Consider the following 27932-nt stretch of genomic DNA (forward strand, 5'->3'; position numbering starts at 1 on the left):
ATAATATTTTATATGAAATTAATACTACTGAGTATAGAATTTGTATTTTTTAGTATTAGGTCAATACCACTTTTTTATACTACAACTTCTGTATTTTTAAAACAATGCTTGGAGAGTTAAAACATTTGATTTTTTGTTTGGTGTAGCCCGAAGCTCGAAACTGCCCCCAAAAAGCTTTTTGAAAAGCTCGATCCAACGTTTTCCGGCAGTCTCTTCAAATTTTATTAATTGGTGGGTCAGGGGTCCCCCGAAATCAGATTAACATCGCTTGATTCACCAGCTAGGTTCACCAATTGAAAGACTCTTAAGAGAGCGGCGCTTTCTCACGATCATCGAGGAAGATTTTCGGGAGAAGCCGACCTCTTGAAGCGCCCATAATGCTGCGCACCTCTGACGCAGCAGAAAATCATCAACAAAATCGTCGGTGAATCATGGTCAGCGCACATTCCAACAGATACCAGTAGCCCAGGCAGCCAGGTATGACAACACTGTGCGAAATCGGAGTCAATTGGATGCCCCCAATTTATTAATAGATCAATTTACAGCTGTGCTCATAAAAATAGTAACACCCCTTTTAATGATCTGTTCTTTAGTTATATTTATATTTTTAACCTCAAAATATTATTCAGCAGTTGGTCGATTAACTATATTAAATAGCAAACAATAGGAAATTCCATCATACTAATGCTTAGTATCATATGTTGGTCATAATAATGTTGCTCATTGACAGTTTATAAAAATAGTTCGTCCATGAGTAACACATTTTTCCAGGAAGTAACTTTTTATAATTAAAATATTTTCCAAGATTAAGCAAAATTTGTAATAGCAAAACAAATAAATTTCCTTAAATGGATGCTACTTTAAAAAAATGAGCTTAATCTGTTATTTCTAGCATGCTCTACTAAATATTTCGCTCCATATTTCGACCGCAGTTACTCAAATAGTTATTACTATACTTTAATATGATTTCATATAGAATTTATAACTAAGCCAGGCCATGACTTATGATACATTACTATTTTTTTAAGGTTTTGAGAAATTGAAATTAGCCAAAAATGTAAAGAATTTAAAATGTCTTTTTAATAAAGTAAACTCATAAAGTAAACTACCCTGTAATTTTATAAAAATACACCACATTAAAATGTTGTCTGGTAGGTTTGCTCCCTTTAGATCACAAAAAATTAATAAAGAACTTTTTTATGAAATCATATTTTCTTAAGTGTTTTTTTCAAAATACGTTTTTTTGATATGTCCGTGTTGAGTTGTGCTCAGCCAATTTATGTGATATAAATTTGTGTTTACAACTATTAATGTTGCCATATAAATTAACAGAATGTATTGACTATATTGTAGATGAAAGGTCGGCCAACTTAAAAAAATATGCAAATATAGATGTAATAAAAACAAAAATGTTCCTATAAAAACAATTTTTGGCATCTTTTTAGTGATCTAGAAGTCCAACTCCACCACTACCAAATATGTGGGCCTAACACAACATATTTATTATATTTCTTTGTATTTCAGTAATAATAAATAATAAACAAGAAATGTTATTTGGTCCAACCTAACCGAACATGGCGCAAACCAATCCCTTTAAGTAAAAGAAATAGACCCAAAAAGTTACTTTAAGTTGAGGAGGAAGGTGTCCCACTATTTGGGTGTTCACAGCTGTAGGTGATCGTCGAAATGTGACATTGAAATGTGAAATTTTAGCAAATAAATAAAGAATACCAAGTACAGATAAGCGAGTAGGCAAACAATGGATAGGGTTAAAACAACACAGTGGGTATATGGGTTATATTCGTTATAATTATTTATTTTACTGGTACCAATTAAAATACACAAATAATACGATGACTTATACGTAAGATGGGATTGCGGAGACAGACTCAACTATACAAATGGGTGATAACTAACTGTAAGGCTCTATAACGAGGTTTGGATACTAAAGATTCAACTCGGGCTGATTGTTCATCTATACTTTATTGCTACCTTTGGAATGTTACGAATTTACATGACTGCAAGAAAGTCTTGTAGGCCCTCTTAGACCTTCGAGCAGTACTGATCCTCGTTGAAACTGCTGTTCGCCGAGTAGGGCGGCGGGGTGGTGGGACACACCTCCTCCTGAAGCGTGGCCGCCGTGTTCTCTCTCCTCAGACCCCTGGTCAGGATGCTGTCCACCCCGTCGTCGAACATCCTCGATATAAATCGGGCTGTGATCAGGGCGCCTGCCACGCCCAGGAGTGATCCGGTGAGGACGTCGGACCAGTGGTGCCAGTGATCCATCACGCGGCTGAGGGCCGTGTACCAGGCCACCATCACCAGAGCGAATTGAACAAAGTGGCGACCCAATTTCGATCCTCGCCAGGTGATCTTCCTCTGGAGGTATAGCGCCACATACACCATGGCGTAGAAGACCAGGCTGGAGTGTCCGCTGGGGAAGCTGAGGCGGGACTGGCGCACATCCTCCACGGTGAAGCCCTCGCCGGCGCACTCGTAGTTTTCCACATAGCGGTGCAGATTGGCAGAATCAGAGCACAGAGAGCCATCCGAAAGTTGCGGTTGGCAGACGGCCAGGAAGTGAGGCCTCAGGCGTCCAATGGTGTACTTGCCCACCTCGGTGGCGTCGAAGGTGAGCAGAAGGCCAAAGCAGAAGTAGGTGGACTGGCGGCCCAGCTCCACGTACCAGGTGGACACCCGCCAGCCCAGCAGGTCCATCGTCGCCGAGATGTCTCCCGCCCTCAGGTGGCTCACGTACTCCACCACCAGGAAGACCAGGGCAGGCAGAAGTCCTACGATCAGGCCGAGCATCACCGGTGTGATTGTGTTGTCCTGGAACGGATAGTTGATGCTCTCGTCGTCGCAGAAGAAGCCCCGTCTCACGGGATCCACTGCAAACTCGTAGACGCAGATGGGTATGATGAGGATCACCACCACGAGGAGTTCCACGAGCAGGCGCTGCGTCAACCGGCGGTCAGAGGTCGCTCCTCCTCCTCCCCTGGAGGATCCGGCAACGGATGCGGATGCCGGCATGGAAACGGCCACAGATGGATCTTCGTTCGCGTCGCGCATTTCGCTGGCTTTAATTAGTTAATACTCCAAATGGCCTTTATGCTCGCTGCTAATTAGCTTTTCGTTTCGTTTCGTTTGGTTTGGTTTGGTTTTTTACCCGGCGCGTTTGCTCGATTGTGGGGCGTCGGGTTCGTTGTCAGTGGCTGACTGAGTCGGCGTCGTTTGGGTAACGTTCTTTTAATTTAACGCTCATTTGATAGGCGGGCGGCACTCTCCCGGCATTGTTTTTGACTCCCCACAACGCTCTCTTCAAGCGACTTATTTTTTAATTCTCTGCGTCAGAGCAATTTGTTTATGGCCTATTTTATAGTAGTTAGCCGTCTGCGGGGATCCAAGTATTGTTGCGGTTCTTCGTTCGTCTAGATTAGACAAGAGCCAGAAGCCACTGAAATAAAAATGGGATCGATTAGATATTTGAACTTAAAAGAAGATTTTGAACATATGGAAAATATTATACAATAAAATGGGGAATGCCATGATATATTTAAAAAGGTATTTCTTTCGACTATAGCTTTTGTAATTCTCACAGTGTGGCTGCTCAAACAAGCTCAAGATCACTTTGATAAGATAAATTAGAGTGTGCATGATAGCTGCGAAAGCTTCTTTAGTGCCATATCATTGCAATTCAGCGCTTTTGCGATTACTCAGTTCCTCTGCCGGTGTCTTCCCGAGATATAAAAAAGCCTCCTCCATAAAGGAGTGGTGAAGCATCGATAGGAGCGGGTCAACAAGTGACTCATAGGTTACTCATTAAATGGCATACTATTGTTCTAGGGCAGCCAGCCGTCGAATAGGAGCGTCCCCACAAGATTTGCATTATCGGGAGAACGCAGAATTGCAGCTCTGCTTGGCTGGAGCGCTAATCTCCCGCCCAAGAATGGCCTCCATTGTGGCCCCCTCCTCCTTCCGATTCCGACTATCTGATCTGCATGACATCCCTATGCCTGAAGCGGGAGTTTCTGCCGAACATGTGCACAAAGTTTAACTGTCAATTACATTAAAAAATAAAAAAATGGAAAAAAGTCAAAGCGGGCACCAAATCATCCCCAGCGTCGCTGTCTTAGCTTCGGACACACTCACTCGCTTTGATATTCGTATTCACAGACGCATTCATAGTGGGACGTCAAATGGCGCGACCTTTAATTGAATGAATAAGCGACATTTGATTGAATTAAGGCGGCCTGCCTCAGTGAGTATGTATATCTGTCCACTCCCCTCAGCTCCCACTTTCCCAACTCAGCATATTTATACGAAACTGTATGCTGCGCTTAGTGGAGCCTTCGTACTCGAAAGAGGGCTCCCTGGCGCTAAATCGACGCTATTTACTTTAGTATGGTATGCTGGTATTTTAAAGAGCCCGGTGAACTTTGAGCCCACAAGGTGCCACAGGTTTCAGAAGCCCCAATTAACTCACATTTAATGGATCCTTTACGATGGCTTTATGTTTTATATGTCATCACGTTTCTGTTTTTATTTCGACCATCACGTACCGAGCCGTATAATTAAATAATTGTTCACCTTTATGGCAATCTGTTTTTTTAACGCCGCTGGCTACCGACTTCTGGAACCCGTTCGCACACGATCCGTATAGTTTTAAGCGCCGCTTCGGGATCGCGACTGAATGAAACCAAACAACTTTGTAAACAAATCTATAGAGCTGCTCTCGTACCGGCAATTATTACAGAAAGAGAGGGAGAGAAACCCATAACTGAGACAGATAGAGAGAGAAAGAAAAAGAGAGAAATTGTGTGGACGGTGGTCAGCCCCCATATCAGAAAGTGGCGATCGCAAACCACTTGTTTAGTGGATCGTAAGCGACTTATGGTTTGGAGCACGGCTAAATATAAAATTGTGTTCTGCAGACGGTTATCAGTAGTTACGCTTGAAAGCTTTTAGCGAAATTGGGGTAGGTTGAATCATACAAATAATTTATATAAAATGGAAAACTCTAAAAATGATCACTTAATTTTGACTTCGGAATTAAGAAGTATTTATTGAAACTATATAAAACCGTCTTAAGTGATAAAATACACAGGTACACAGCCAAAAATTTCCACGAACCATTTCTAGTTTTTCATGATAATTGGGTGCTCCTGAGAAAAAGTCCCATCACCTACAGGTTCCGCGGTAAAGCTAAGAATACAAAAAACCGATGTTTGCCGACGTTTCGAATTATGTGGCCTATATGATTGGAACTGGTACTGGTAACTTTTCAAAATTCACGTTTATTGGCAAACTACTTTACTTATTTTCCGAATAGTACACGTAAAAAAAGTTTCAGGCAAATCCAAAATGTGACCTAAGAAAAGGTGTTCGGTTTGTAAAAAAAGCGCCCTAAATAAAGAAAAATATATTATTTTTTAAAACGCTAGTCCTTGCGATGCGATTGGTTTCAGCTTAGATTGCTTTCCAAGAAGTAAAACAAATTGGTGTTGGTTTTTCTCATAATCAGTTTAATGCCTTTTACTTTGTATTTGTTCAGCATGGACACAATCTCGAAATCGGAACCAGATCAAGTGCAATAAGCTGGAATCGTCACAGCTAGCATGCAATTAGAATCGCGTTGCTTAAACCAAATAAAACATAAACTTGTTTCGTTAATAAATTAAAGCCTTTTATTACCATAGCTAAATCAAGTAAAGCCAACCCATTATCTTACACATATTAGTAGCCATAAGTGGCTCTATTGTAGTACCCCGCATAGCCGTAGATCTGTTCGTTTCTTGGCCACTGACGGCGTTTCACCCGCACCTCCACGAAGATGTGGGCCACAAACACCGTGGCGAAGAGGGCCATTAGACCACCGAGTGCTGCACCCGCCGCCACGTCCGTCAAGTGGTTCTGGTAGGTGGAGATGCGCTCCCAGGAAACCACCAAGGCCAGTGAGCCACAGGCCAGTTGCAGCGTGGCCCGGACTAATCGCAGCCAGGGGGCGAAGAGCCTGGCCTGCGCGTAGAGGATCAGGAAGCCCATGGCGTAGCAGGTTGTGGACACAAAGCCGCTGGGAAAGGAGTGGCGCACCAGGGCGAGCAGGTCCTGCGAGGCAGCGAACTCCGTGCAGCTGAAATCCTCGAGGTAGAGGGTGGAATTCTCGCCGGTCAGGTCGGAGCAGCTCTCCTCCTCACCCCACGTGGGCTGGCAGACGTCGAAGAAGTAGGGCCTCAGCCGGCCCGTCGAGTGCTTAGTCAAGCGTATGGCCAGCAAGGTCAGTCCCAGGCCAAAAAGATACACGCCGACGGCCTTGTAGCACTCGCTGATGAAGCTGGGGATGCGGACGCCCACGAAGACAAAGCGCTGCTTCAGCTCCGTAGAACTGGGCACCACGGCGGCCCGGAGCATCTCCACCACCAGAACAAAAGCCGCCGGCAGGGCCACCACCGCGATGGTCAGGTGGACCTTGGTCAGCCAGGGCTGGCGGTAGGGATACTTCAGGCTGGCATCGCTGCAGTGGAAGCCCCGCTGGGCCGTGGCCAGCTGCTGGGGCAGCACCACCAGGGCCGCTCCATAGATCCCCAGGAGAATCAGGAAGTCGATGACCAGACGGGAAAGCAAGCGCGTGTTCGGATTGCCGCACATTTTCACACTGAGCAGAAGAATGGGCGGACCCAAGCTGTCGGATTCTCTCGACCTGGTTCGGGCTCATTTGCATTTCCATCAGTCCAGCCGTGTTGGAGGTTACTGCCACACAAACTTGTTTCACAAACCTTTGTTTTGCTTTTCCCTCTGATCAGGCCGTGAGTCTCGCTAGCGTATCGATTGCTCAAATATGCTAAGGTTCTTATAAATTATTCTACAATCAAAAAAATAAGTTACATGTGAAATTGAATTAAATTAAGAAGCCTTTTTTTATATGGCCTAAATATTTATTGTTTTAACTTTTCTAAATATTTTTTTTATTCAATGGTAAAAATCTTTAAAATGTTGTTTTTTAATTTTGATTATTCCTGTCCATTTGTAGATAGACAACGTACTTCTAAAAAATTTAATTTTGGGGAAACTTTTAATCCTATACAACCAAATAGACATTTTAGAAATAAAACCCGGAACAACCCCTTAAGAAATGGGGTTTTAGATATGATAAAAGCATTTATTTAAGTTTTTCCATGGTTGGTTTTTCTCGCAATATTCTGTCCAAATAAAAAAAGTTTACATATTTATTATTCTTAACGTTGTTTCTTAACTAAAAAAGTAGATTTCTTGAAAAAAAAAATTTTCAAATTGTTGTTTTTATTACAATGTTAATTTAATTCCATTTTGTTAAGTGTAATTTTTAAGGCTGTCATCCACTTATTAATCTCTTGGTTTCACCCAGTCCGGCAGGTGTTTTTTGCTCGCCCTGAACTTGTTGTGTCTTTCTGGACAAAAGCAAAAGTAACTGTAAATATTGGCAACATAAATGCTATAAAAACGTATTATCTTCTAGAATAAGTCTGTTGTAACTCCATAGGAATGTGCCGAATCCATTGTAATCAAAACCCTTCTGTTCTTCTTTTCTTTGCAGGTAAGCCCGAACTCCGATCCCCAAAGATGTACGCTAGCTTCAAGGTTCTTATTTTTTTGGCACAACTTTCGAAAGTATCAGTAGTTCTCCCTCAGCCGCCGAATCGATAAAACACTTTCTACTCCACCGATCCATTTAGCCAATTTTCGATGCGCCATTCCACCGACTGAAACCAGCTGCGTGTTCGTATCGTACTTGAATATATTTATTTCGCTAGAATACAGACAACAAAACAGGAATGCCGTGCAAGTTGTGAGTGTTTGTGGTGTGTATGTTTGTGGGGTTCTCTAAGCTAGATTTTGCTAATGGAATCCGGCAGTGAGCTCAGGGCACGTAGCCGTAGTTGTGATAGGTCTGGGCGTATTGCGCCTGCGCCTGGGCGGGATGGGCCGCCAAGTAGGGCAGCGTTCCGAAAGTGTAGGCCGGCAGGGCAGGCGGCTGTGCCGCTCCTGCCGTCGATCCTCCCGCCTGCGACTTGGTGGAGCTCTTGGGCGACACCTGCGGCTTGCGCAGCGTGTTGGCCGAGTAGCCTGCCTTGGGCCAACGCCTTCCGACAAACAAGTCAGCCACATAGGCACTCGTTAGCCAGGCGAAGACCACGCCCAACACCGCCCCTGCCAGGACGTCGCTCCAGTGGTGGTAGTAGTCGGTGATCCTCGTCAGCGACACATACCAGCCGAACATCACGAAGAGGAACTGCAGCAGGTGCTTCAGCAGCTTTGACACCCGCGTACTCAGCGCCGCCTGGAGGTAGATGGCCAGGTTGTAGCGAACTACGTTTCGAGAGCTGGTGTAATTTGTAGCCTACGTAGAGCACGCGCTGGTTCCGGCATGAGTTACCAGTAGAGGGGGGTCGGGGATAGGTTTTAAGAACGCTGCTACTTGCTCTATAGACGAACAACAAAATCTTATTACTTCGCGTGCTAAAGGGTACGAGGATCTCCACAGGACTAATGGACCGGACTATTGACTAGCAAAGGACAGATAAGGACGAACAAGGATGTAGTGCCTTTATGTCAGCGGTTGTTCAAGCTGACTTGCCCTCCCTACCATGATCACCATCGACCAGATATATTTATGGCGATCCCTAAAAGGCGACTACACTTTACACGACAGATAACATTCGACGACGCATGGCTTCCCTATGGACTCTACTCAACTTTAGACAACATTATAAATTTTATTTTTAAACATAGAATAATCCTATTAACTGACAAAATTTAATTCTAAACAAGAGCATTAGGATCCTAAGAAGTGATTAACATATAGATTGAACTTAAAATTGCGAATTTAATGAATAAAAATTAAATTTAGCGATCGCTGAATATTTCAGTGCTCATGTATATAACATCTAGCTTTTACATGAAATAATACAAATGTAGAGAGCGGGTATAATGGGTGTAGGTATGTAAAATTATGGCATGATATGTGTGGCTTAAAACTTTATATTATTGAGCAGGGAGTTGTGGTTTGGGCTTTATGGGGAGGACATTTTTTTGGAGTTTGTAGTTTCTTTAAATTTTTTTTTTTTTTATTACAGCATTTAAGTGAGGGGTGAATTTTTTATTTTGTAACAAGTTAAATTTTCTCTTTAGACTTTTGTTCTATTTAAAAAGGGTAGTTGAGATTCTTATGACATTAAATCGACTCACTTTGTTTTCCCACGAAGAAGCGCTTCTCGAAGGGGGCCTGTGAAAGAGAACCTCAACTACATAAGAGATCGCTAGCGTTACTCTCACTCGCCTTACTCGTACTCTACAGCGGTACGGTACTCTGCCGTTAAGACATGGGAGAGGGAAGGGAAAAGTACATGGGAAGACGGGACTGCTCAGCTCTAATGCATATTTTCCCTGTTATTGACCTACTCTCTTGATTATAACTATTCTCTTAAAACTACTTAAACTAAAATTCAGCTTCAATCTGCTTCTAGTGGCGTATAATGACGCGTAAAATTCGAAACTTTAAGTTTTAAATGTAATTCGAAATGATTTAGTATTTGAGGGGTTGATTAATTCATTTTTTTTTTGTCTTCTTGGGCTATATTTCCCTACGGCTTACGGATTGTATTGCCGGTAAATGGACCCTAGCCTAAATTTTGTTGGCTACTGGGCTATTCTACAACATATAAACGTAGATGTAGAAAGTAGAAAAAATATGTAGATAATGATAATAAAATATGTAGATAATAAATAAATCAAATTCTCGGCGCTATTGTCGCTGCTGAGGGATCTCGGATTCTGCTGCTGCTGCTGGTGCTGATTGATCGGTTGATGGATATATAACTTCACTCCTGTTGGCGCTTTTGTTCTCCAGACGCCTCTTACGCCCAAGCCTGGCTTTTGGCGGACCGGGGTTATGTAATTAGGTGCCACCCACTAGGGGTTGGCACTTTAGCACTTGTGTTTTTTTGGTTTTTAAGCCACTTGTAACGGCGATTGCCGGGAATTTTGGAAATTTTGGATTTCCTTTAATTTGTGTAACTTTGATCTTTGCACTTGCAACTAACTTCTTCTTCGATCCACTGGTAATTTTGGTGTGACTCCAAACGAAATTGACTTCGGGTCGGGACCCTGAGTCCGACCTGTAGCTCAAGCCTACTCACCAATTTGGTGAAGTTTTGGGAGTTCTGGCTCAAGAGACTATATTTTCTACTAAACCATGTAGACCAAACTCTGTTGCCTACTTTTGGGCCGAAAGCAATCTTAGCCAAAAGACAAGCAATCCTACAGTTCCCCCCCACCAAAATCTCACTTGGGGTGCGCTATCGACACAAGGGAGATCCCAGCTTGTCTTATTGTCGCAAGTCTTTCGCGTGGTATTTGCCAATTAACCTTCCCTGGAGGTCCTCAATTTCATAATAGGCCAAACCCAGTTTTTTTCGGATCCTAGACTTTATAAAAACCGGTGCTAGCTTTGAGCTAAAACCCTTTGCGAAGTTGCTTTGCTGGAAGTTCCGGCGAAAGACCTCTTGACCCGGTCTGTAAGACACAATTCGGCTCCGCAAGTTATAAGCCCTTTCATTCCTTTCCCTTTGGGCTTCCATCGAATCCTGAGCCGTACGCCTTATTATGTCTCGCGAGTCATCCTTACTGAACTGTACATTTCTATCCTCTAGCAATCCTAGCTCCCTAATGATTTTATATGATTTTCCATCTACTACCATGTGCTGCCCAAAAACCATTCTGTACGGTGTCGTTTTTATGGCCGAATGAAAACTTGACCTCAACGCGCAACAGATGCTACTAAGTTTACTATCCCAGTTCTTTTGACTCGGATCTATGTACGCCTTGATGGCAGCTAACACCGATCTATTGACCCTTTCTGAGGCGTTGGCTTGTGGAGCGTAAATCGCCGTATAGGAGTGTGCGATCCCATATCTCTCAAGTAAAGCGTTGAACGCCACTGATTTGAACTGCACTCCATTATCGGAAATAATAGTTTCCGGTACGCCAAAACAATGGAAGATTTCTTTTTCAAGGAATGGAAGAATAGCCTCTGTGGTAAATTTCTTTACGGCTTTTAGAAAGGGAAACTTAGATGCATGATCGACTACAATAAAAAGCCCTATATGCCCTTCCGAGCTACGCGGATACGGCCCTAAAAAGTCCACGTAGAGCCTTTGAAAAATCCTTTCAGATTGGCCAGTATTTCCCAAGGCTGGTCTCAAAGTCTGACTGGGATGCTTTGTTGTCTTGCACACTTCGCACCTATTGACAAAATCTTTTACATCTACCGCTAAATTTGGCCAATAGAAATATCTTCTCAAGTTTTCTAACATTTTGGCTATGCCACAGTGTGCTGCTAAGGGATCTTCATGCGTTTTTTTTAACAAATCTGGAACTAGCTCTTTAGGAAGCCACAGCTTCCAACAGGATTCATCTGCCACTTTCTCGTCTGCAGCGTGCTCAGCGCGACGATAAACAAACCCGTTGCTGACCTTAACCTCACCTAATTGTTGTACTCCTGTGGAAATAGCTGCTTTTAGATCTTCGTAGTTTTTCCCTTTAAACTCACTAGCATCCATATCCACTAAACTAGATATTTCTAAGACCGAAAGGTCTTCCGTAAAAGTCCTTGACAAGGCGTCTGGCACTACATTTTGGCTTCCTTTTCTATGGCTGATTTTGAACTTAAATCCCTGCAGTTTTAGGGCCCATCGTGCAAGACGAGAACTGAGGTCTCCCTGGGACATAAGCCACTTTAAGGACGCGTGATCCGTTATAATTGAAAACTCTTGTCCCTCCACATATGCCCTGAATTTTTTTACCGCCAAAACAGCTGCCAAACACTCCTTCTCTGTGACTGTGTAATTTGATTGACATTTGTTTAGTTTCTTGGACATAAAGGAGATTGGAACTTCGTTTCCCTCGGCGTCGTCCTGCATTAGAACAGCGCCCACTCCAGTGTTGCTTGCATCACAATGGATGGAAAACGGAGCGTCAAAATTTGGGCTATGCAACACAGGGGCCGTACACATGTGTTCTTTCAAGATTTCAAAAGCTTGTTGAGCTTCCTCAGTCCAAGCAAATTTCTTTCTGTTTCTGAGCGTATCGGTAATTGGAGAAGCTAAAGCGGCAAAGTTTTTTATAAATTTATTGTACCAACCCGTCATTCCTAAGAAACGGCGAACCTGTTTCATGGAGCGAGGGCTAGGGAACTCCAGAATTGCGGATATTTTATCTGGGTCTGTGCCTACGGTTCCATGGCCAATCACATGTCCCAAGTATTTAACCTCCTTGATACAAAAATTGCTTTTTTCTACGTTTATGGTCAATTTGGCATTTTGAAGGTGAGACGCAACCTCTTTCAGAACTTCTATATGTCTTTCAAAAGTATCTGAGACTATTAGTAAGTCGTCTAAGTACACAAACACCTCGTTCCTTAGAGACGCTGGGATCACCTTATCCATTAGCCTACACATAGTCTGGGGAGAATTAGATAGCCCAAAGGGCATAACAACAAACTGATAGAGGGGTCTTCCAGGCACTGTGAATGCTGTTTTGTCCCTTGAATTAGCATCTAGCGGGATCTGCCAAAAGGCGTCTTTTAGATCCAAACTAGTTATGAATTCTGCTTTTGGGAGCCTACCTAAAATTCCATTAATAAGTGGCATTGGATATGCGTCTTTAACCGTCACTTCATTCAGCTTTCGGCTATCAATACACAGCCTTACTTTACCAGGTTTCTGGACCAGAACTACTGGTGAGGACCAAGCGCTGGACGACTCCTCTATTACACCTAGCTCTAGCATTCTATCCAGTTCCGCATACATAAGTTTTTCCGTTGCCGGAGATACCGCATAGTGCCTTTGTTTTATGGGTTTTGCTTGAGCCACATCAATGGAGTGTGAGAGTAGTTGGGTCCTTCCCAGACCTTTCGCCGCGTACGACGGGAAAAGCTTAATTGCACGAAGTAGCGCTTGCTGCTGGTCAGGCAAGAGCTCACGAGATATTGGCTCTTCTAATGCTGCCACTATTGGATTGTTGCCCCGGAAGGCTTCGGGTAATAACTGGAAATGCTTCCAAAAATCTATTCCTAGATACAAATCTCCTGCTAGGGATGGTACTATATAGAAGGTTAGTGTTTTCTTTTCGCCCCGGAAGGACACTTCTGTAGTTAGCCGACCACTTATCGGTTGGGATTGCCCGTCTGCTGTTCGAATTCCTGCTGTTATTCTAGAGTATTTTATATTTAGTTCTGGTAGCTCTGCAGCCAGACTCCCACCTATGCAGCTGACTGACGCTCCAGTGTCCAGTAAACCAACTACCATTTTGCCCAAAATTTCAACCTGCGCGTAAGGCCTGAAATCGTTAAGTTGCCCCACTATGGCTGAGAGCAACAGCTTGCGTTCTTTCTTTTTTAAACATTTGTAATTGTCCCTACGGCTTGTTGAACGAGTGGTATGATTGCTCTCTAACTCAGTTTTGGAAGAAATCTGGGCAGTTGATTTTGGTTTTGGGGTTAGTGAAGTGAATCTAGTTGGTCGGTCATCGTTGCCTTCGAGACCATCTGTTTGCGTGCCTTTGTGGCACGCTCTGCTGAGTTTTTTGACGGGTGGCACTTGATGCAGGTATGACTGTACTGGCCGTCTTCTCCGCATCCGAAACAATACACCCGCTTCGGTACTGGGCACTTGGTATGTGGATGTCCCTTTTCTTTACAGTTCCAACATCGCAGATTTATGGCCGCTAACTCTTGATCTTCATCAGACTCTTCGCTCTCTGTTACTGTCTCTACCTGACATTGCACCTCACAGACTTGCCTCCTGGGTGGTCCGTGGCGCGGTGTAAATCCTTGCGGCTTTCCTACGGTTTGCATAAAAATTTCTCGGGTCCTTACTAGTCGTCTTAATTCTTGCACAGTTCGGGTATGCTCATACAAAATCTCATGTTGGACTTCTGGAAGGAGGTTCGCCCGCAAAGTTTCAACCATTGCTTGCTCTGACATTGGTTGCGACAGTCTATCTGCAAGGGCAGCGATTATCCTATGGAAATCATCGAAAGTTTCGTTTCCCCGTTGCTTCCTTTGGTCTATTTCCGCTCGAATGTTCCTGTCAGTTCTATCGTCTTTGAATTGGCCTTTAAGTCCTTCAACTAACTCGAACCAACGCACTGCAGATACGCTTTTATGAAAACGCCAATACCAATCGCTCGCGATTCCGTCAAACAGCAAATTAGCATTCTGAGCCACTAGCTCAAGATTTCCCTCCAATGATTGTCCTGCTAAAGCTTCTACTCTGTATATAAAGTCTTCGACAGTCATTGGCCCTTTTCCTGAGAAGCGTAGCTTCCAACCAACCATGATTTGAGCAATCTTATCTGGCCTTAAGGAGCTGCTTGCTGAGGCAGGCGAATAATTGCTACTACGATTCTGACCTAGATTTGGTGGACCTTGAGGATCGGTATTACCTTGGTTATACATCGGGTCTAACATTATCTGGTTAGGCGAAAAATTTGCCGCTTGGGCTTGCGAATTCCCTGCGAACGCTTGGGTCATGGTTCTTGTTTGTTGCGCCAAAGCATCAGCGAAACATTTTGTTTGCTGGGCCAATGCAGTCGTTAAGGCTTCTGAAATGGCTACCCTGATAGTTTCGGCCATTGCCGACTGAAAATCAGTTGGAGGTTCAGTCGGGGCTGAAGGCGGTTGTTGGTCGTTACCAGTAGGCATTGTGATGTCGCTTGATGGTTTGCCTTGATTAGCTTTCGACCTAGTTACTACGTTAAGTGGCACTATTGGAGTTTTGGTTCTCGAGCCAGAAGGTTTAGTTGGAGTATCAACTGCTAAATTCTCCGCTGATGCGAATGATAGTGAGCTAGAGCAGACAGGACAGATTTTTGTTTTCCCCGCTTTTGTAGCGAAGCAATTTCGGTGAAAATCGTGACCGCACCTTGCGTGTAGCAATTGGATCGGAAAGGAAATAGGTTTTGCGCAGATCTGACAAACGTTCTCTACTATTTTATTTAGATCTTCTGTGCTGTGTGCTAGGGACATTTCAACAAAACCTACAGCTCCGGAATCTTGCAATAATAATTAAAAAAAAATATCTACCTAATAATAAAAATAAATAAATAAAATAAATAAATAATAGTAAGCAAAAATAATAAATAAACAAAACATAAATAAATAAATAATTAATCGAAAAAAAATCAGAATAAAACTTTCAAAATTTGGGGTGCCATGCAATCGTTTTCTGCTATCTTTTTGTAAAGTTCCTTGTCCTGCTAAGCCCTGTCGGTAATGAAATTTAATACTATTGACTCTAAAAATTTTTAATAATAAAATGGAATTACAAGTGGAAGATGACGTTTTCAGATGACGAACTATTACACAAAAACAATAAAAAGGTTCACCTCAAGGCAAACGGCAACAAGAGGCTCCTGTAATATATGGATTTCCATGTAACAGATTCACTAATCTTACATTTAACATCTTGTATCAAATAACTTTTTGCAACTTGTATTATATACAGACTATACCAGACACACCAGGCAAACGGCCAAAAGTGTTCTGTACAATTCCGCCTAAAACTCCACTACAAAAAGATTAATACGCAAAACAAAAATAAATTACAAAATAAAATTTGACTAGAAAGGTGAAAGATATCGTTTTCAGATGACGATCTATTAACGAAAATACCTACTTAATCGGTTCACCGCATGGCAAAACGGCAACATCCGGCTCCTATTGTTCAGATTCTCGAAAACAGACTCTTAATCTTAAATTTAACATCTGGTATTAATAAAATTCTTGAACTTCGCATAAAACACAGACTATACCAGATACACCAGGCAACCGGCAACAAGTGTTCTGTACAATTCTATATTAAAGTTCAGTACAAAAAAAATTAATACTTCCCACGCTAAAAGACGGGATGGCAAATTTATTAAGCCAATAAACAACGCCCTATGCGTAAGTTTAATTAGGTAGCGGCGTTAAAGCTAAATAGCTAAAACTTTTCCAGCGGCCTAATAGTATGCAAGGAGTTTTGATCCGTAAATCACTCCTCGCCGCACCTAATCTAGAGGATGAATGCTGTGGAGATTCTCTTGACTAACGTCTGATGTTACTGACGGTTTTAAATAAATATATTTTTTCTTTTTATGGATCTGGCCTTGCCGGATCGATCTGTCGCCATGACAGAATCGGGCCACACACGTTTGGGCGCCAAATAAGTTTATTGTTATATATTAGAATACTGTAGCGAACTACGTTTCGAGAGCTGGTGTAATTTGTAGCCTACGTAGAGCACGCGCTGGTTCCGGCATGAGTTACCAGTAGAGGGGGGTCGGGGATAGGTTTTAAGAACGCTGCTACTTGCTCTATAGACGAACAACAAAATCTTATTACTTCGCGTGCTAAAGGGTACGAGGATCTCCACAGGACTAATGGACCGGACTATTGACTAGCAAAGGACAGATAAGGACGAACAAGGATGTAGTGCCTTTATGTCAGCGGTTGTTCAAGCTGACTTGCCCTCCCTACCATGATCACCATCGACCAGATATATTTATGGCGATCCCTAAAAGGCGACTACACTTTACACGACAGATAACATTCGACGACGCATGGCTTCCCTATGGACTCTACTCAACTTTAGACAACATTATAAATTTTATTTTTAAACATAGAATAATCCTATTAACTGACAAAATTTAATTCTAAACAAGAGCATTAGGATCCTAAGAAGTGATTAACATATAGATTGAACTTAAAATTGCGAATTTAATGAATAAAAATTAAATTTAGCGATCGCTGAATATTTCAGTGCTCATGTATATAACATCTAGCTTTTACATGAAATAATACAAATGTAGAGAGCGGGTATAATGGGTGTAGGTATGTAAAATTATGGCATGATATGTGTGGCTTAAAACTTTATATTATTGAGCAGGGAGTTGTGGTTTGGGCTTTATGGGGAGGACATTTTTTTGGAGTTTGTAGTTTCTTTAAATTTTTTTTTTTTTTATTACAGCATTTAAGTGAGGGGTGAATTTTTTATTTTGTAACAAGTTAAATTTTCTCTTTAGACTTTTGTTCTATTTAAAAAGGGTAGTTGAGATTCTTATGACATTAAATCGACTCACTTTGTTTTCCCACGAAGAAGCGCTTCTCGAAGGGGGCCTGTGAAAGAGAACCTCAACTACATAAGAGATCGCTAGCGTTACTCTCACTCGCCTTACTCGTACTCTACAGCGGTACGGTACTCTGCCGTTAAGACATGGGAGAGGGAAGGGAAAAGTACATGGGAAGACGGGACTGCTCAGCTCTAATGCATATTTTCCCTGTTATTGACCTACTCTCTTGATTATAACTATTCTCTTAAAACTACTTAAACTAAAATTCAGCTTCAATCTGCTTCTAGTGGCGTATAATGACGCGTAAAATTCGAAACTTTAAGTTTTAAATGTAATTCGAAATGATTTAGTATTTGAGGGGTTGATTAATTCATTTTTTTTTTGTCTTCTTGGGCTATATTTCCCTACGGCTTACGGATTGTATTGCCGGTAAATGGACCCTAGCCTAAATTTTGTTGGCTACTGGGCTATTCTACAACATATAAACGTAGATGTAGAAAGTAGAAAAAATATGTAGATAATGATAATAAAATATGTAGATAATAAATAAATCAAATTCTCGGCGCTATTGTCGCTGCTGAGGGATCTCGGATTCTGCTGCTGCTGCTGGTGCTGATTGATCGGTTGATGGATATATAACTTCACTCCTGTTGGCGCTTTTGTTCTCCAGACGCCTCTTACGCCCAAGCCTGGCTTTTGGCGGACCGGGGTTATGTAATTAGGTGCCACCCACTAGGGGTTGGCACTTTAGCACTTGTGTTTTTTTGGTTTTTAAGCCACTTGTAACGGCGATTGCCGGGAATTTTGGAAATTTTGGATTTCCTTTAATTTGTGTAACTTTGATCTTTGCACTTGCAACTAACTTCTTCTTCGATCCACTGGTAATTTTGGTGTGACTCCAAACGAAATTGACTTCGGGTCGGGACCCTGAGTCCGACCTGTAGCTCAAGCCTACTCACCAATTTGGTGAAGTTTTGGGAGTTCTGGCTCAAGAGACTATATTTTCTACTAAACCATGTAGACCAAACTCTGTTGCCTACTTTTGGGCCGAAAGCAATCTTAGCCAAAAGACAAGCAATCCTACAAGGTAAAGCATTGCGTACATGGCCATGCTGGCGTGGCCACTGGGAAAGGATTGGTTGAGCTGTTTAAACTGGAAGTCGGACATGTTGGCGTTGCTGCACGTGAAGCTGTCGATGTAGCGACCCAGGTTCTGGGCATCTTGGCAGCCACTTCCATCGGGCAACATGGGTTGGCAGACGGCGTAGAAATGGGGTCGCAGACGGCCGATGCACAGCTTCGAGAGCATCGTGGTGAAGGTGACCATGGCTAGGCCATACAGGTAGAAGATGGCCTGCCTGTACAGGTGGCCCAGACGGTGGCCAATCCGGCAGCCATCCTTCTTGCCACCCGACTCCGGCAGTTGCTTGAACAGCTCCACCACAGCGATCACGGCTGTGGGCACTCCGAGGGCAATGGCGATGATCAGCTCGTGACCAATCGTGCTATCCCGGTGCGGATAACCGAGGGATTCGTCGCCGCAGAAGAATCCCCTCCGGAAGGGACGCACCAGCTTGTGGAGGAGCACACTGGCCACACTGAGAGCCGCCCAGATCAGCAGATCACAGAGCCCCGGGCCAGCTTCGAGTACTTGGACATGGCTGGGATTCACGTAGCGCTCTACAGATCGACTCGACCGGCTGACAAACCGCGCTTAACTAACCGAGCGAGGCTGGTGAGTCGCCCAACCTGGCCGTGATTTTGCGGGGCCTCTCTCTCAAATTCACGCTGGTGCGTGAGTCCCCACAAACAGCTGCTGCTGCTGTTGTTATTGTTGCTGTTGCCGGGGCAACTGCGGAATGGAGTGGAGCTTCCCATCCCATCCACCGCCGCCGACATGCCATAAACATTTGTAGGTTGTTTGCTTTTTTTTCGCCGCTTTATTAATTACAAGCGAGTCAATTTTCCATTGCGCCGACAGTACGAGCAAAAACATTCGGCTAATTGGCAGACAAAAGCCAATAAAATTCTAGGTGGGTTGCGAAAATTCTCGCCGTGCAGCACCAGAAATGCAAACTCCTCAAGCACTCATATTTCACATACGAAATGCAAACTTGAGGGCTCATATTTCATCTATAATCGGCGTAAAAATAAACAGATCTCGGAGTTGAGTGCAACACCCACCTCGCACTCTATTGTTTACGATTGAGAAACGGGTTTCACTTATTGCTCATGTTTAATGGGCCAGGAGAAAATCTTGGCAAAAGGCGAGAGAAGATAAGACTCCGTCTGAAGAGAGGCGGATGGATGCAAACTGGTTTCTGCGGAGAGAGTCTTCGTCTTCGGTTCTCGCCTTTCGCTGCAGATCGTGCACTTTTTTTTTGCGGTGCGTGTGCATAATTTCCTAGTGGGCAGCAAGTGGAACCGACACAAGAAAGGCTGAAAAACCCACTGGAACCACGATGGGCACCACTCAAGTGTGGTAATTTCGGCTTGCCGCTGGTTAATTGCTCGGATGGGTATGAGTCGTTCATCGATTGGAGCTGAGCGCTGGGAATTTTCACTTTTAGGCATTTCTCGGCCAGTGATTCACCCAATGGTTTGGATTGCATGGGGGCAGGGGCAGGGGATCGGTAGCGGTTTGCAGCTGATTCCGCACCTGTTCTGTGACGTCGCCCAAGTCGGATGTGCATTCTTCAGGTTGCCGTTGACGCTTCTCCGGTGTGACGTTCACACAGAGCTTAAAGCTTTCGACTGATCGGCGTTTAGCGGGGGGAAACCGGCTTTTGGATTCTTTCCGCTGTTTATTTTTATGGGATTGCTAATTGAAACGGCTAGCAGACAGGGCTGAAACGGGCTAAAAGCGGGCGATGCGGCTCGTTAGCTTGTAAAATTAACATTGAGCTTAGACCATAATTCGGTGTTTATTAAAAAGACATATTTTATTTGCCTGCCAATTTAGTCATCATGATAATGTGTTTTAAAGGCACACACTTAAGTTTTGTGACTTTAAAAACGATGTGTTTGTCAATTAATTTTGGTGTTTGCCCAGTTCAGATGTAAATATTGAAATAATAAAAGTGTCAGGGATAAGGCTTTTAAACAAAGAATAATAACATATTTTTTTTATTTATTATTATTATTTTTATGTTTTTTTTAATTTTGTTATTATGGATAGTTCCATTGAACTTATATCAAAAGGGTTATATAGCTCGTTCGTTATTTTTATAAGGGGAAAAACAATTTTCTGAGGTCACCGAATTAAATTTGTTATTTAAAATATTGGATACCATTTAACTTTTGTTAAAAATAAAATCTTCTTTATAATCTTAGAATTTCTTTGCCAATATTTTATAAGCAAGGTCGCTTCGAACTTTACTACTCGCTCCATATTAAGAAGACACTTATTGCCACGTCTTTTTTTTGTGTACATGCTAAAAGTTGCTATTACACTCTTAAAAAATATCGCCATTGATTGAAGAAAATAGCCTCTTAATTTTATCCAACAGTGACTAGCAATTTATTACACTGTGTTACAAAATTAATGATTTTTAAATGTACCTCGATGGAATCGATAAATTTCAGTTCGTTACGAATTCCCAAGTTAAACTGTTTTCCAAAAAGTTCCCCGACGCAACGATTTCAAGCAGGCGTTCGAAAAATACCGAAATTGGTCAACTTTCCGGGGGTATCACAGGAAAATGGATTAATATTTTAAAATTTACACATAGTGGGGCGAAAAAGCCAAAAGTCTGCCTTAAATCAGCGGAGCCCTATAGCGAATATCTTTTGATGGAGTATTGTTAAGGGCAATTAAATATGTAAAAAAACATCATAAGGTGAATTTTATTTGTAATTTTTTTTTGTTGTAGGAAACTTTTAGGAAAAAAGCAACAAAAAAACAACATAACAAAAAAAAATATAAATAATTTAACATGATTTTTGAAAAAAAAAAATTATTCACATCGGTCAACTATATCTTATAGCTGACAAATAAATGCTTATTACAAAGGGGAATATCTCGGTTCTATTTTAATATTGGTTCATATAAATCGGGATTAAGTCATTATTTATCAATTTAACTCTATGATTAGCATTTTTTTTAAAATTGGCCTGTAAGAATAGGTGTCATAGAATCAATCAAGGAAATATAGCATATTTTCAACAAAATATGGCAGAAATCAGTAGTTATTTCATACCTATATTTTTAGTAAAATAACATTATTTTAAATTTAAAACCTTAATTTATCATAATCTTCATCAATACCTTCACATAAGTGAAATATCTTCATGATGTGAGGGCGCGCGGATAAACCAGGGCAGACGATATTTTAAGCTATGAACATTTTTGGCTAACTTAAACTGCGGTTTTCTCAGAAGAGGCACAAAAGAGCAGACTAATTATTTTTTAGAATTTGTAGTTAAATATCTAAACTTTTTTTAAAAAAAGAAATTAACGGGGATCTAGGGTGTAACACTACTTTACGTCCACGAACATCCAAAAAGCCCAATTATTTTGAAACACTTTTAAAATATTAAAAAAAATAATATGGGTAAAATTAAATTTAAATGATTAGGTTTTTATTATTGTCTTTTAATAACAAAGACCTCTTAAAACCCCATAAAATAAGCTTACTGGTACTAACTGAGTAATTTCTGAAAGTTTGAATAATATTGGTTGATCACAGAGGTTTCTGGCTCTCAATCGTTTTGGGTGCATTGCACGTGCAAGGAATTAAAATCAATTCCAGTCGATCTCGGTTAAATTGCTCAATCCACAGAACATTTAGCGTTGGGATAGGTTCGCAGACCTTGAGGGGATTTGTGGCAAGTTATTATTGCTCCCTCAACGAATCGATCTGTAGACGTCAGTTCTGGTTATTCACCCCTCACTTATCGCCGACAGTTCGAAACGTCACTTGTCTAATGAATCGTACTTCCCGTCCGAATCATTAACTTCCTCGTTGCGTCCACCTGATTGGGTCTGCATATCTAACGCTTTTCGTATCAGCTCCCCTAGAGTACTGGAGGAAATACTCGAGGGTCCGCGAACTCGCAATTACTCCCGGCGTCGGCGTAATGTCAACAGCGGCCTATTGTCGCAGCGCAAACAGATTTCCCCATGCTAATCGCGGAATGCCAATGCCAAGTGTTTCCCTCGGGAGGGGCACTGCGCTGGAATCTTTATCGGATCGGATCGAATCAGAAGTTCCTGGCTTGCATACTGCGTCGCAACAAAAACGGTGATTTGCGTTCGACTCGCTATCAGCTGGGAATCGCGATTTCACGCTCACACCTCGTCGGGCGAATTCTTACACTTTTCCTATCAGCGACGGTGGCCAGGAGAATTGCAACCGACACAGAAGTAAAAACACTGATTTGGAAATAATTTAGCTCAGCAGTTTCGCTTTTACAGTGGACAGGAAGTGCTTCTTGGATTCGCAAAACCCGAAACCAATTCCTACATGTGCCGAGTCAGACTTTCGTGTTTACCTCAGTCTGGGCGGGAACTGGGGACTATGGGCATAGAGATTATATTTACTTGTACCCAGAAAATCGCGTGGGTTGTGCAATCGTCGAATACCCGCTGGATCTGCGTATTTAACGAATTATGTCAATAATAAATTTTGATTTAATGTCGGCTCAGTCGAAGGTGTCACTAAAGAAGATCCCAATGGCATATAAAACCAGAAACCTTACGATCAAGCCCGTCTGCTTCTCGTGGAAGTCATGATGAGTATAATAATGATCATGAATACTCGTTTTTGGCGCGTGCTGCGGTCGTTCATTGATACGACTTTGCACACCGACGATTGGCAAAAGGGGGCGGATCTGGTGGTGCGATTTCTGTGGAGATCAGCTTACAGTAAACCAAAGCTAGCGGTTACCCTTCTGAGTTATGTAACGAGATCATTTTATTGATATTAACTAGATTGTGGGCAACTTGGCCATCACTTTCGAGTTTCGATTACCACAACCTACAATCATGATTTTTCAAATTAAATAACATTTAAATTTTTTTTAAATGTTCGACTATAATGTAAAATTTACAGGCGAACTTAAATTTAGCTATAGCTACGGGACCTTAAGCCTATAAATAAATTTTTAATTTTTTACAACAAATTTTCAAGCTAAATTAAACTATTATTTAGGTAACAATAAATTTGTATACTTAATTTAATTATTTCCGTTATTAATTACACGCTTAATTTTAATTTCATTGATTATATTTTTTGGATATTGTATTATTTTTCTTAATTCGGATGTTTTTGGGTCAAATATTGTTTAATGAGTACAAGGATCTTTCAGATTTCAGAAATATAATGCCTTCAATTTTTTAAATGAATAATAAAGTTAATAATAATAACTGTAGGAATTTTAAAAACAATTTCAATATAATTTCCCCTTTCAATATCCCAACTTCACATCGACAGCCCAAGGTGGCGACTTTGTTTTAAGTTAACCAGGAATACTCGATTCGGCCATTTTCATATCCGTGGGCCGCATTGCCATTGTCCGACCAACTCTTGGAGTAATTTCCTTTCAGTGCGACTCCGAAATTAGCATAAATTAACAACAAATAGTTGCAAGCACAGCAATTCCGATGTAAATTGAGCAGTTGAAAATTGCCATAAAGAAGCCCGATTCGTAGTGCAAATACAAAGTGGCCATAAACTGGCTGCAGTTTATGCACTGCGGCTCCAGCATCAGTTCAAGCTCCAGCATTCGGAGTCTGGCCAGTGTTTGCCTTCGACTCCATTGCTCCATTATAGAACCCACTCCGCCGAGGTCCGCTTACTCACTGGGGTCCGAGCAACGACCTACATCAACACAAATGCCACAAAGGCACGCAGCGGAGCAGCAAACCGTCTTAAGTCACGTTGGAATGACCTACTCCTCTGGCCACCGCAGGCCGCCGAAGGAACTGCGCCACTCCTCCAATACGCCACTCCACCTCACTGCCATCTTCGCATCCACATCCACATCCATCTGCCATCCATTTCGAGCGACTCGAATGCAACTCTTTCATTATGCGCAAATGCCAAGACGCAGGCAAACAAGCCTAAGCAAACTGAGCAGAGCAAACCTTGAAACAATTCAATAGTTTCCTCATTAGCAACATTCGTGCCAAAGCCAACAGGCGACAAGAGAAGTGAGTCTGAGCGGGAGTACACTGTACAATTACGCCCTTAATTTTAAAATAGCCATTTGTCTTAAACACTCATCCAATCGACTCGTCTAATTAAAAGAATCTTTGAAAAAAACATTTTACCTACATATAATAATTTCCATATTATTGTAGAAAACTTCAGGATACAAATATATTTGTAGAAATTAACATTTTATGCCGATAGTTTTGGCTGTCCACTATTATTAATTTCAAAATTACTCTGAAATTAAAACAAAATTTGTTTTAATTCTGTAACTTATGGCCTACGATTTTGGCAGTACGATTTAAAAAAAAGTAATGTTAGAAATCTTAAAAAAAGGTTTGATTTTTATTCGATAGCTTAAAACGGAAAGTTTAGTAATAATTTGTAATGGACGGACATGGCTAGATCATCGCTATGAAGAATAACTTATGATACCCTATGCGAGGGTATTGCAATAATTCCAATTTTAATGAATGCTCCGACTTGAATATTCTTTTTGGAATATCGTAACCAAAACAAACAAAATTCGACCTTTGTAGCTTTTGCAGTTTCTTAGAACTCAGGGTTCATACGGACAGACAGATGTACATACGGACACGGCAAAAAGACTTGAATTATGGTCCTGATCAAGAAAAAGTAAGGTTTGTAGGATCGGAAAAGTTTGCCTCTAGATGTTACACAAGCTATTACAATTTTAAAATTATATATTTTAGTGACAATTCTGTAAAAAAGAACTACAATCTTATAAAATGAATGATGGACGATCTAGATGAACTTTTATTTTCAAATACAATCGAAATTAACTTTCTGAGTGTACCCGCGAACTGAGAGGAGCGCGGTCGTGATAAGGAGTACAAGTACAAGTACCATTGAAATCCAATATCAATGCGAATCGCACACAGTGCTGGGAACCTTCGACGCGGTGGGCCGTCTCTCAGACTCAACTTTGTTTGGGTTCTCCGATGCGAAGACCGTAGGCCGTAGACCGAAGACCGTAGACCGTAGACACTCAAGCGGGCCAGAGGCGAACGCCTGCTACGAAATCGACGGGGCAGTCGCTACCGGCAGCTCGGCAGCGATCGTCGTCGTAGTCACAGCCAGCGAGCTAGTCACATTCGTCGACGAAACGATCCCAAACAAAGCGTCAGAGCGGCCCAGAGCCCCATAGACATCGAAACGGAGTGCAGAAAAAGCGGTTCGCTGCCATTGGTTCATGGGCTGCAAGACGGCCAACAGAGTGACTGAGTGACAGACGGCTGTTAGCCGTAATTCGCTAATTTCCCGCGAAGAAAATCGCCTTTGAACCCGGCCTGGGAGATCGTGCGCGAGTTTTTCGAAAGCAAAAATCGCAATAAAAACAAATGCCCGGGCCAGCGAGTAAGTGCGCAATTTGTGTGACAGCCGAAAAATAAGTGAAACGAATGAACGAATGGCCACAGATGTTGGGCGTAAAGAGCTGAGACAAATGTACTGTCACAAAAACCAGTGCCAAGTGTCAAGCGATTGGCTTGAACCCACGCGATAAGAACGCGGCTGAAATAAATCAAATCTGCGAACGAAAAGAAAACCATGCACACTTTCAAGAGAGGCTTCTTCTGCTCGGACCTGAGCATCCGTTATCCTTACAAGGACTGCACAATTACGGTGCCTATGCTCCTGCTGATGATGCTCCTGCTGCCCATGCTCTTCGTGGCCGTGGTGGAGATCATGAGGATCTGCAAGCGCTTCCGCACGCGCCTCTATCTGCGCAACCTTTGGAGGGCAGAGGCAACCTTTAGCTTTGGCTTCATTGCCACCTACTTGACCACGGAGCTGGCCAAGCATGCAGTGGGTCGCCTGAGGCCCCACTTCTTCCAGGGCTGCCAGCCGCGACTGGACGATGGGAGTAGCTGCTCGGATCCCCAGAATGCGGAGGTCTATGTGGAGCAGTTCCACTGCTCCAACGAAAACCTCTCCATACGCCAAATCCGTGAGCTGCACGTCAGCTTCCCGAGTGCCCACAGCAGCCTGAGCTTCTACTCGATGGTCCTGCTGGCCCTCTACGTTCATGGCGTGTGGCGCGGTCGTGGCGGAGTGCGTGTCCTGCGGCACGTCCTTCAGTTCCTGCTCCTCATGGCCGCCCTCTGCGTCTCGCTGAGCCGCGTGGCCGACTACTGGCACCACTGGTCCGATGTCCTGGCCGGCGCCCTTCTGGGCATGGCCTATGCCTCCATTACCGCCGCCTATGTGGGAGATTTGCTGCGTCGTCGGCCACGCCCCGTTGGCAGCTGCCCGCCCTCCCTGAACTACAGCCACCACCTGCACCACCAGCTGATGGCGGACAACAACAACTCGACGGCCAAGGTGCACTTCCTGGCTGCAGCTGCCTCTGCCTCGATGACCACCACCACGCCGCTGGACGACATCCAGGACTCGGATGTGGAGGACTCTCACGACTCCCAGGACTCCCAGGACTCGCAAGAAGAGGATGGGAGCGACAATGAGGAGATGGAGGACGTTTACAAACCGCAATCATCGCACACCCCCACTCCCCCACACTCATCGCCCATCGATCTGACCCACGTCGTCTAGAGACACTAAGCTGGAAATGTGGCGCACGAGGAATAATCTGGCTTATCGGCCTGCCGGCTGCTATTTCGACCATTTTTCCATTTAGAAATCGAAGCAAACAGAAATATGTGATAAGCGCGCGGCGCACTCTCTACCTAATATGCCACCACTGTTCACCTGGCCACCCCCACACCTCCACAAACCTCCTCCGGCGATCGGTTGTGCAACTTTGAAGCCAATCGGAATCCGGGAAATCGATTGCCCGAAGACAAACGAGAAGAATTTTGGCTATGCGCGGTAATCGCGCCAAAAGTATCTGCCGCTGATATTGCAACTCTAGGGGTATGGATATCTTGACGGGGGCTACTGGCTACTCTACTGGCTCTACACTTGCGACTTGTTTGTTTGTAAACAATCCCGCAGTCACGTCGCAGTCGCCGCTGCCGCTTTTGAAGTGGGCAGCCCGCCAACGTGGAGCTCCGGAGCTCGCCAATCAGCTGCGACAATCTCTGGGCAGCGACGCCGACTGCAGCGCCTTCTGCTTTTGGCCGATAATGCATTATAAATAATAAATAATGCCCGGGCTTATGGCTTTACAGCTTTTCGGCTTCGGATGCGAGGATGGATGCGCAACGAGATTTATGAACAAATCAATTGAGTCGAGTTTAATTTTATTATTATTTGTTTTATGTTAATTATGTTTGGCTCTCGACAGATTTTAAGGCTTAATCTAAGTGTTTGCTCTACAGGCTGAATAAATATTTATTGCCCAAGTGATTTACGGGGTGGAATATTATTGTTTTTTGTTTAAGTTTGGCTCCGCGACATTCCAGCGCTGGGTTTCCACCCATTGACAAGCACATTTCCAGGAAACCCCTTTGTCGCAGCAACTTCTGGCTAGATTGTCCATAAACAAAGGCCCGATAAGAGGGCCGCCTATCAGATAGATAGATAAATAAATATGTAATTGTGGTCATAATACCACTTGAACACATTCCGCAGCGCAGAAAGCGAAATAAATATTCTTGGGCCGACTAATTGTATATGTCTCAAGCGTGTCGCGTATCTAATCGCAGCTAT

General features: G+C 43.0%; 5 protein-coding genes across 7 annotated transcripts in view; 2 read left to right on the forward strand and 3 right to left on the reverse strand.

The window, feature by feature from the left end:
• LOC108062178 (uncharacterized) overlaps positions 1-27932 on the forward strand; it is a 303814-nt gene that overhangs the window by 155917 nt on the left and 119965 nt on the right. The gene's annotated exons all lie outside the window — the stretch shown is intronic.
• LOC108062196 (putative phosphatidate phosphatase) lies at positions 1790-4680 on the reverse strand. 3 transcript variants are annotated; one of them, XM_070214546.1, is made up of 2 exons: positions 4591-4680; positions 1790-3457 (listed from the first exon to the last, which is right to left on the reverse strand). In XM_070214546.1, exon 2 carries the CDS (start codon positions 3070-3072, stop codon positions 2044-2046), a length of 1029 nt encoding a protein of 342 aa, XP_070070647.1. In that variant the 5' UTR covers positions 3073-3457; positions 4591-4680; the 3' UTR covers positions 1790-2043. The 3 variants fall into 3 exon arrangements, with proteins under 3 accessions (XP_070070647.1, XP_070070645.1, XP_070070646.1); XM_070214544.1 differs by having other exon boundaries at positions 4487-4676; XM_070214545.1 differs by having other exon boundaries at positions 4563-4674.
• LOC108062199 (putative phosphatidate phosphatase) lies at positions 5662-6678 on the reverse strand. Its single transcript, XM_017148768.3, has one exon. The coding sequence runs from the start codon at positions 6646-6648 to the stop codon at positions 5737-5739; it is 912 nt and encodes a 303-aa protein (XP_017004257.2). The 5' UTR covers positions 6649-6678; the 3' UTR covers positions 5662-5736.
• Positions 7757-18880, reverse strand: LOC108062197 (putative phosphatidate phosphatase). The gene is made up of 2 exons (XM_070214547.1): positions 18236-18880; positions 7757-8335 (listed from the first exon to the last, which is right to left on the reverse strand). Exons 1-2 carry the CDS (start codon positions 18473-18475, stop codon positions 7898-7900), a joined length of 678 nt encoding a protein of 225 aa, XP_070070648.1. The 5' UTR covers positions 18476-18880; the 3' UTR covers positions 7757-7897.
• On the forward strand, positions 25235-27629 carry laza (lazaro). The gene has a single exon (XM_017148767.3). The coding sequence runs from the start codon at positions 25872-25874 to the stop codon at positions 26871-26873; it is 1002 nt and encodes a 333-aa protein (XP_017004256.2). The 5' UTR covers positions 25235-25871; the 3' UTR covers positions 26874-27629.

Source organism: Drosophila takahashii, chromosome 3L, assembly GCF_030179915.1.
Source record: "Drosophila takahashii strain IR98-3 E-12201 chromosome 3L, DtakHiC1v2, whole genome shotgun sequence".
NCBI classification, from domain to species: domain Eukaryota; kingdom Metazoa; phylum Arthropoda; class Insecta; order Diptera; family Drosophilidae; genus Drosophila; species Drosophila takahashii.

Excerpts from the sequence above, each read along its gene's own strand:
- LOC108062196 (XM_070214546.1), bottom strand. The coding sequence starts at position 3,072 with ATGCGCGACGCGAACGAAGATCCATCTGTGGCCGTTTCCATGCCGGCA.
- LOC108062199 (XM_017148768.3), bottom strand. The coding sequence starts at position 6,648 with ATGTGCGGCAATCCGAACACGCGCTTGCTTTCCCGTCTGGTCATCGAC.
- LOC108062197 (XM_070214547.1), bottom strand. The coding sequence starts at position 18,475 with ATGGTCACCTTCACCACGATGCTCTCGAAGCTGTGCATCGGCCGTCTG. Across the intron at positions 8,336-18,235 it reads CCATGTACGCAATGCTTTAC|CTGGCCATCTACCTCCAGGC; the intron begins CTTGTAGGATTG and ends GTTCGCTACAAC.
- laza (XM_017148767.3), top strand. The coding sequence starts at position 25,872 with ATGCACACTTTCAAGAGAGGCTTCTTCTGCTCGGACCTGAGCATCCGT.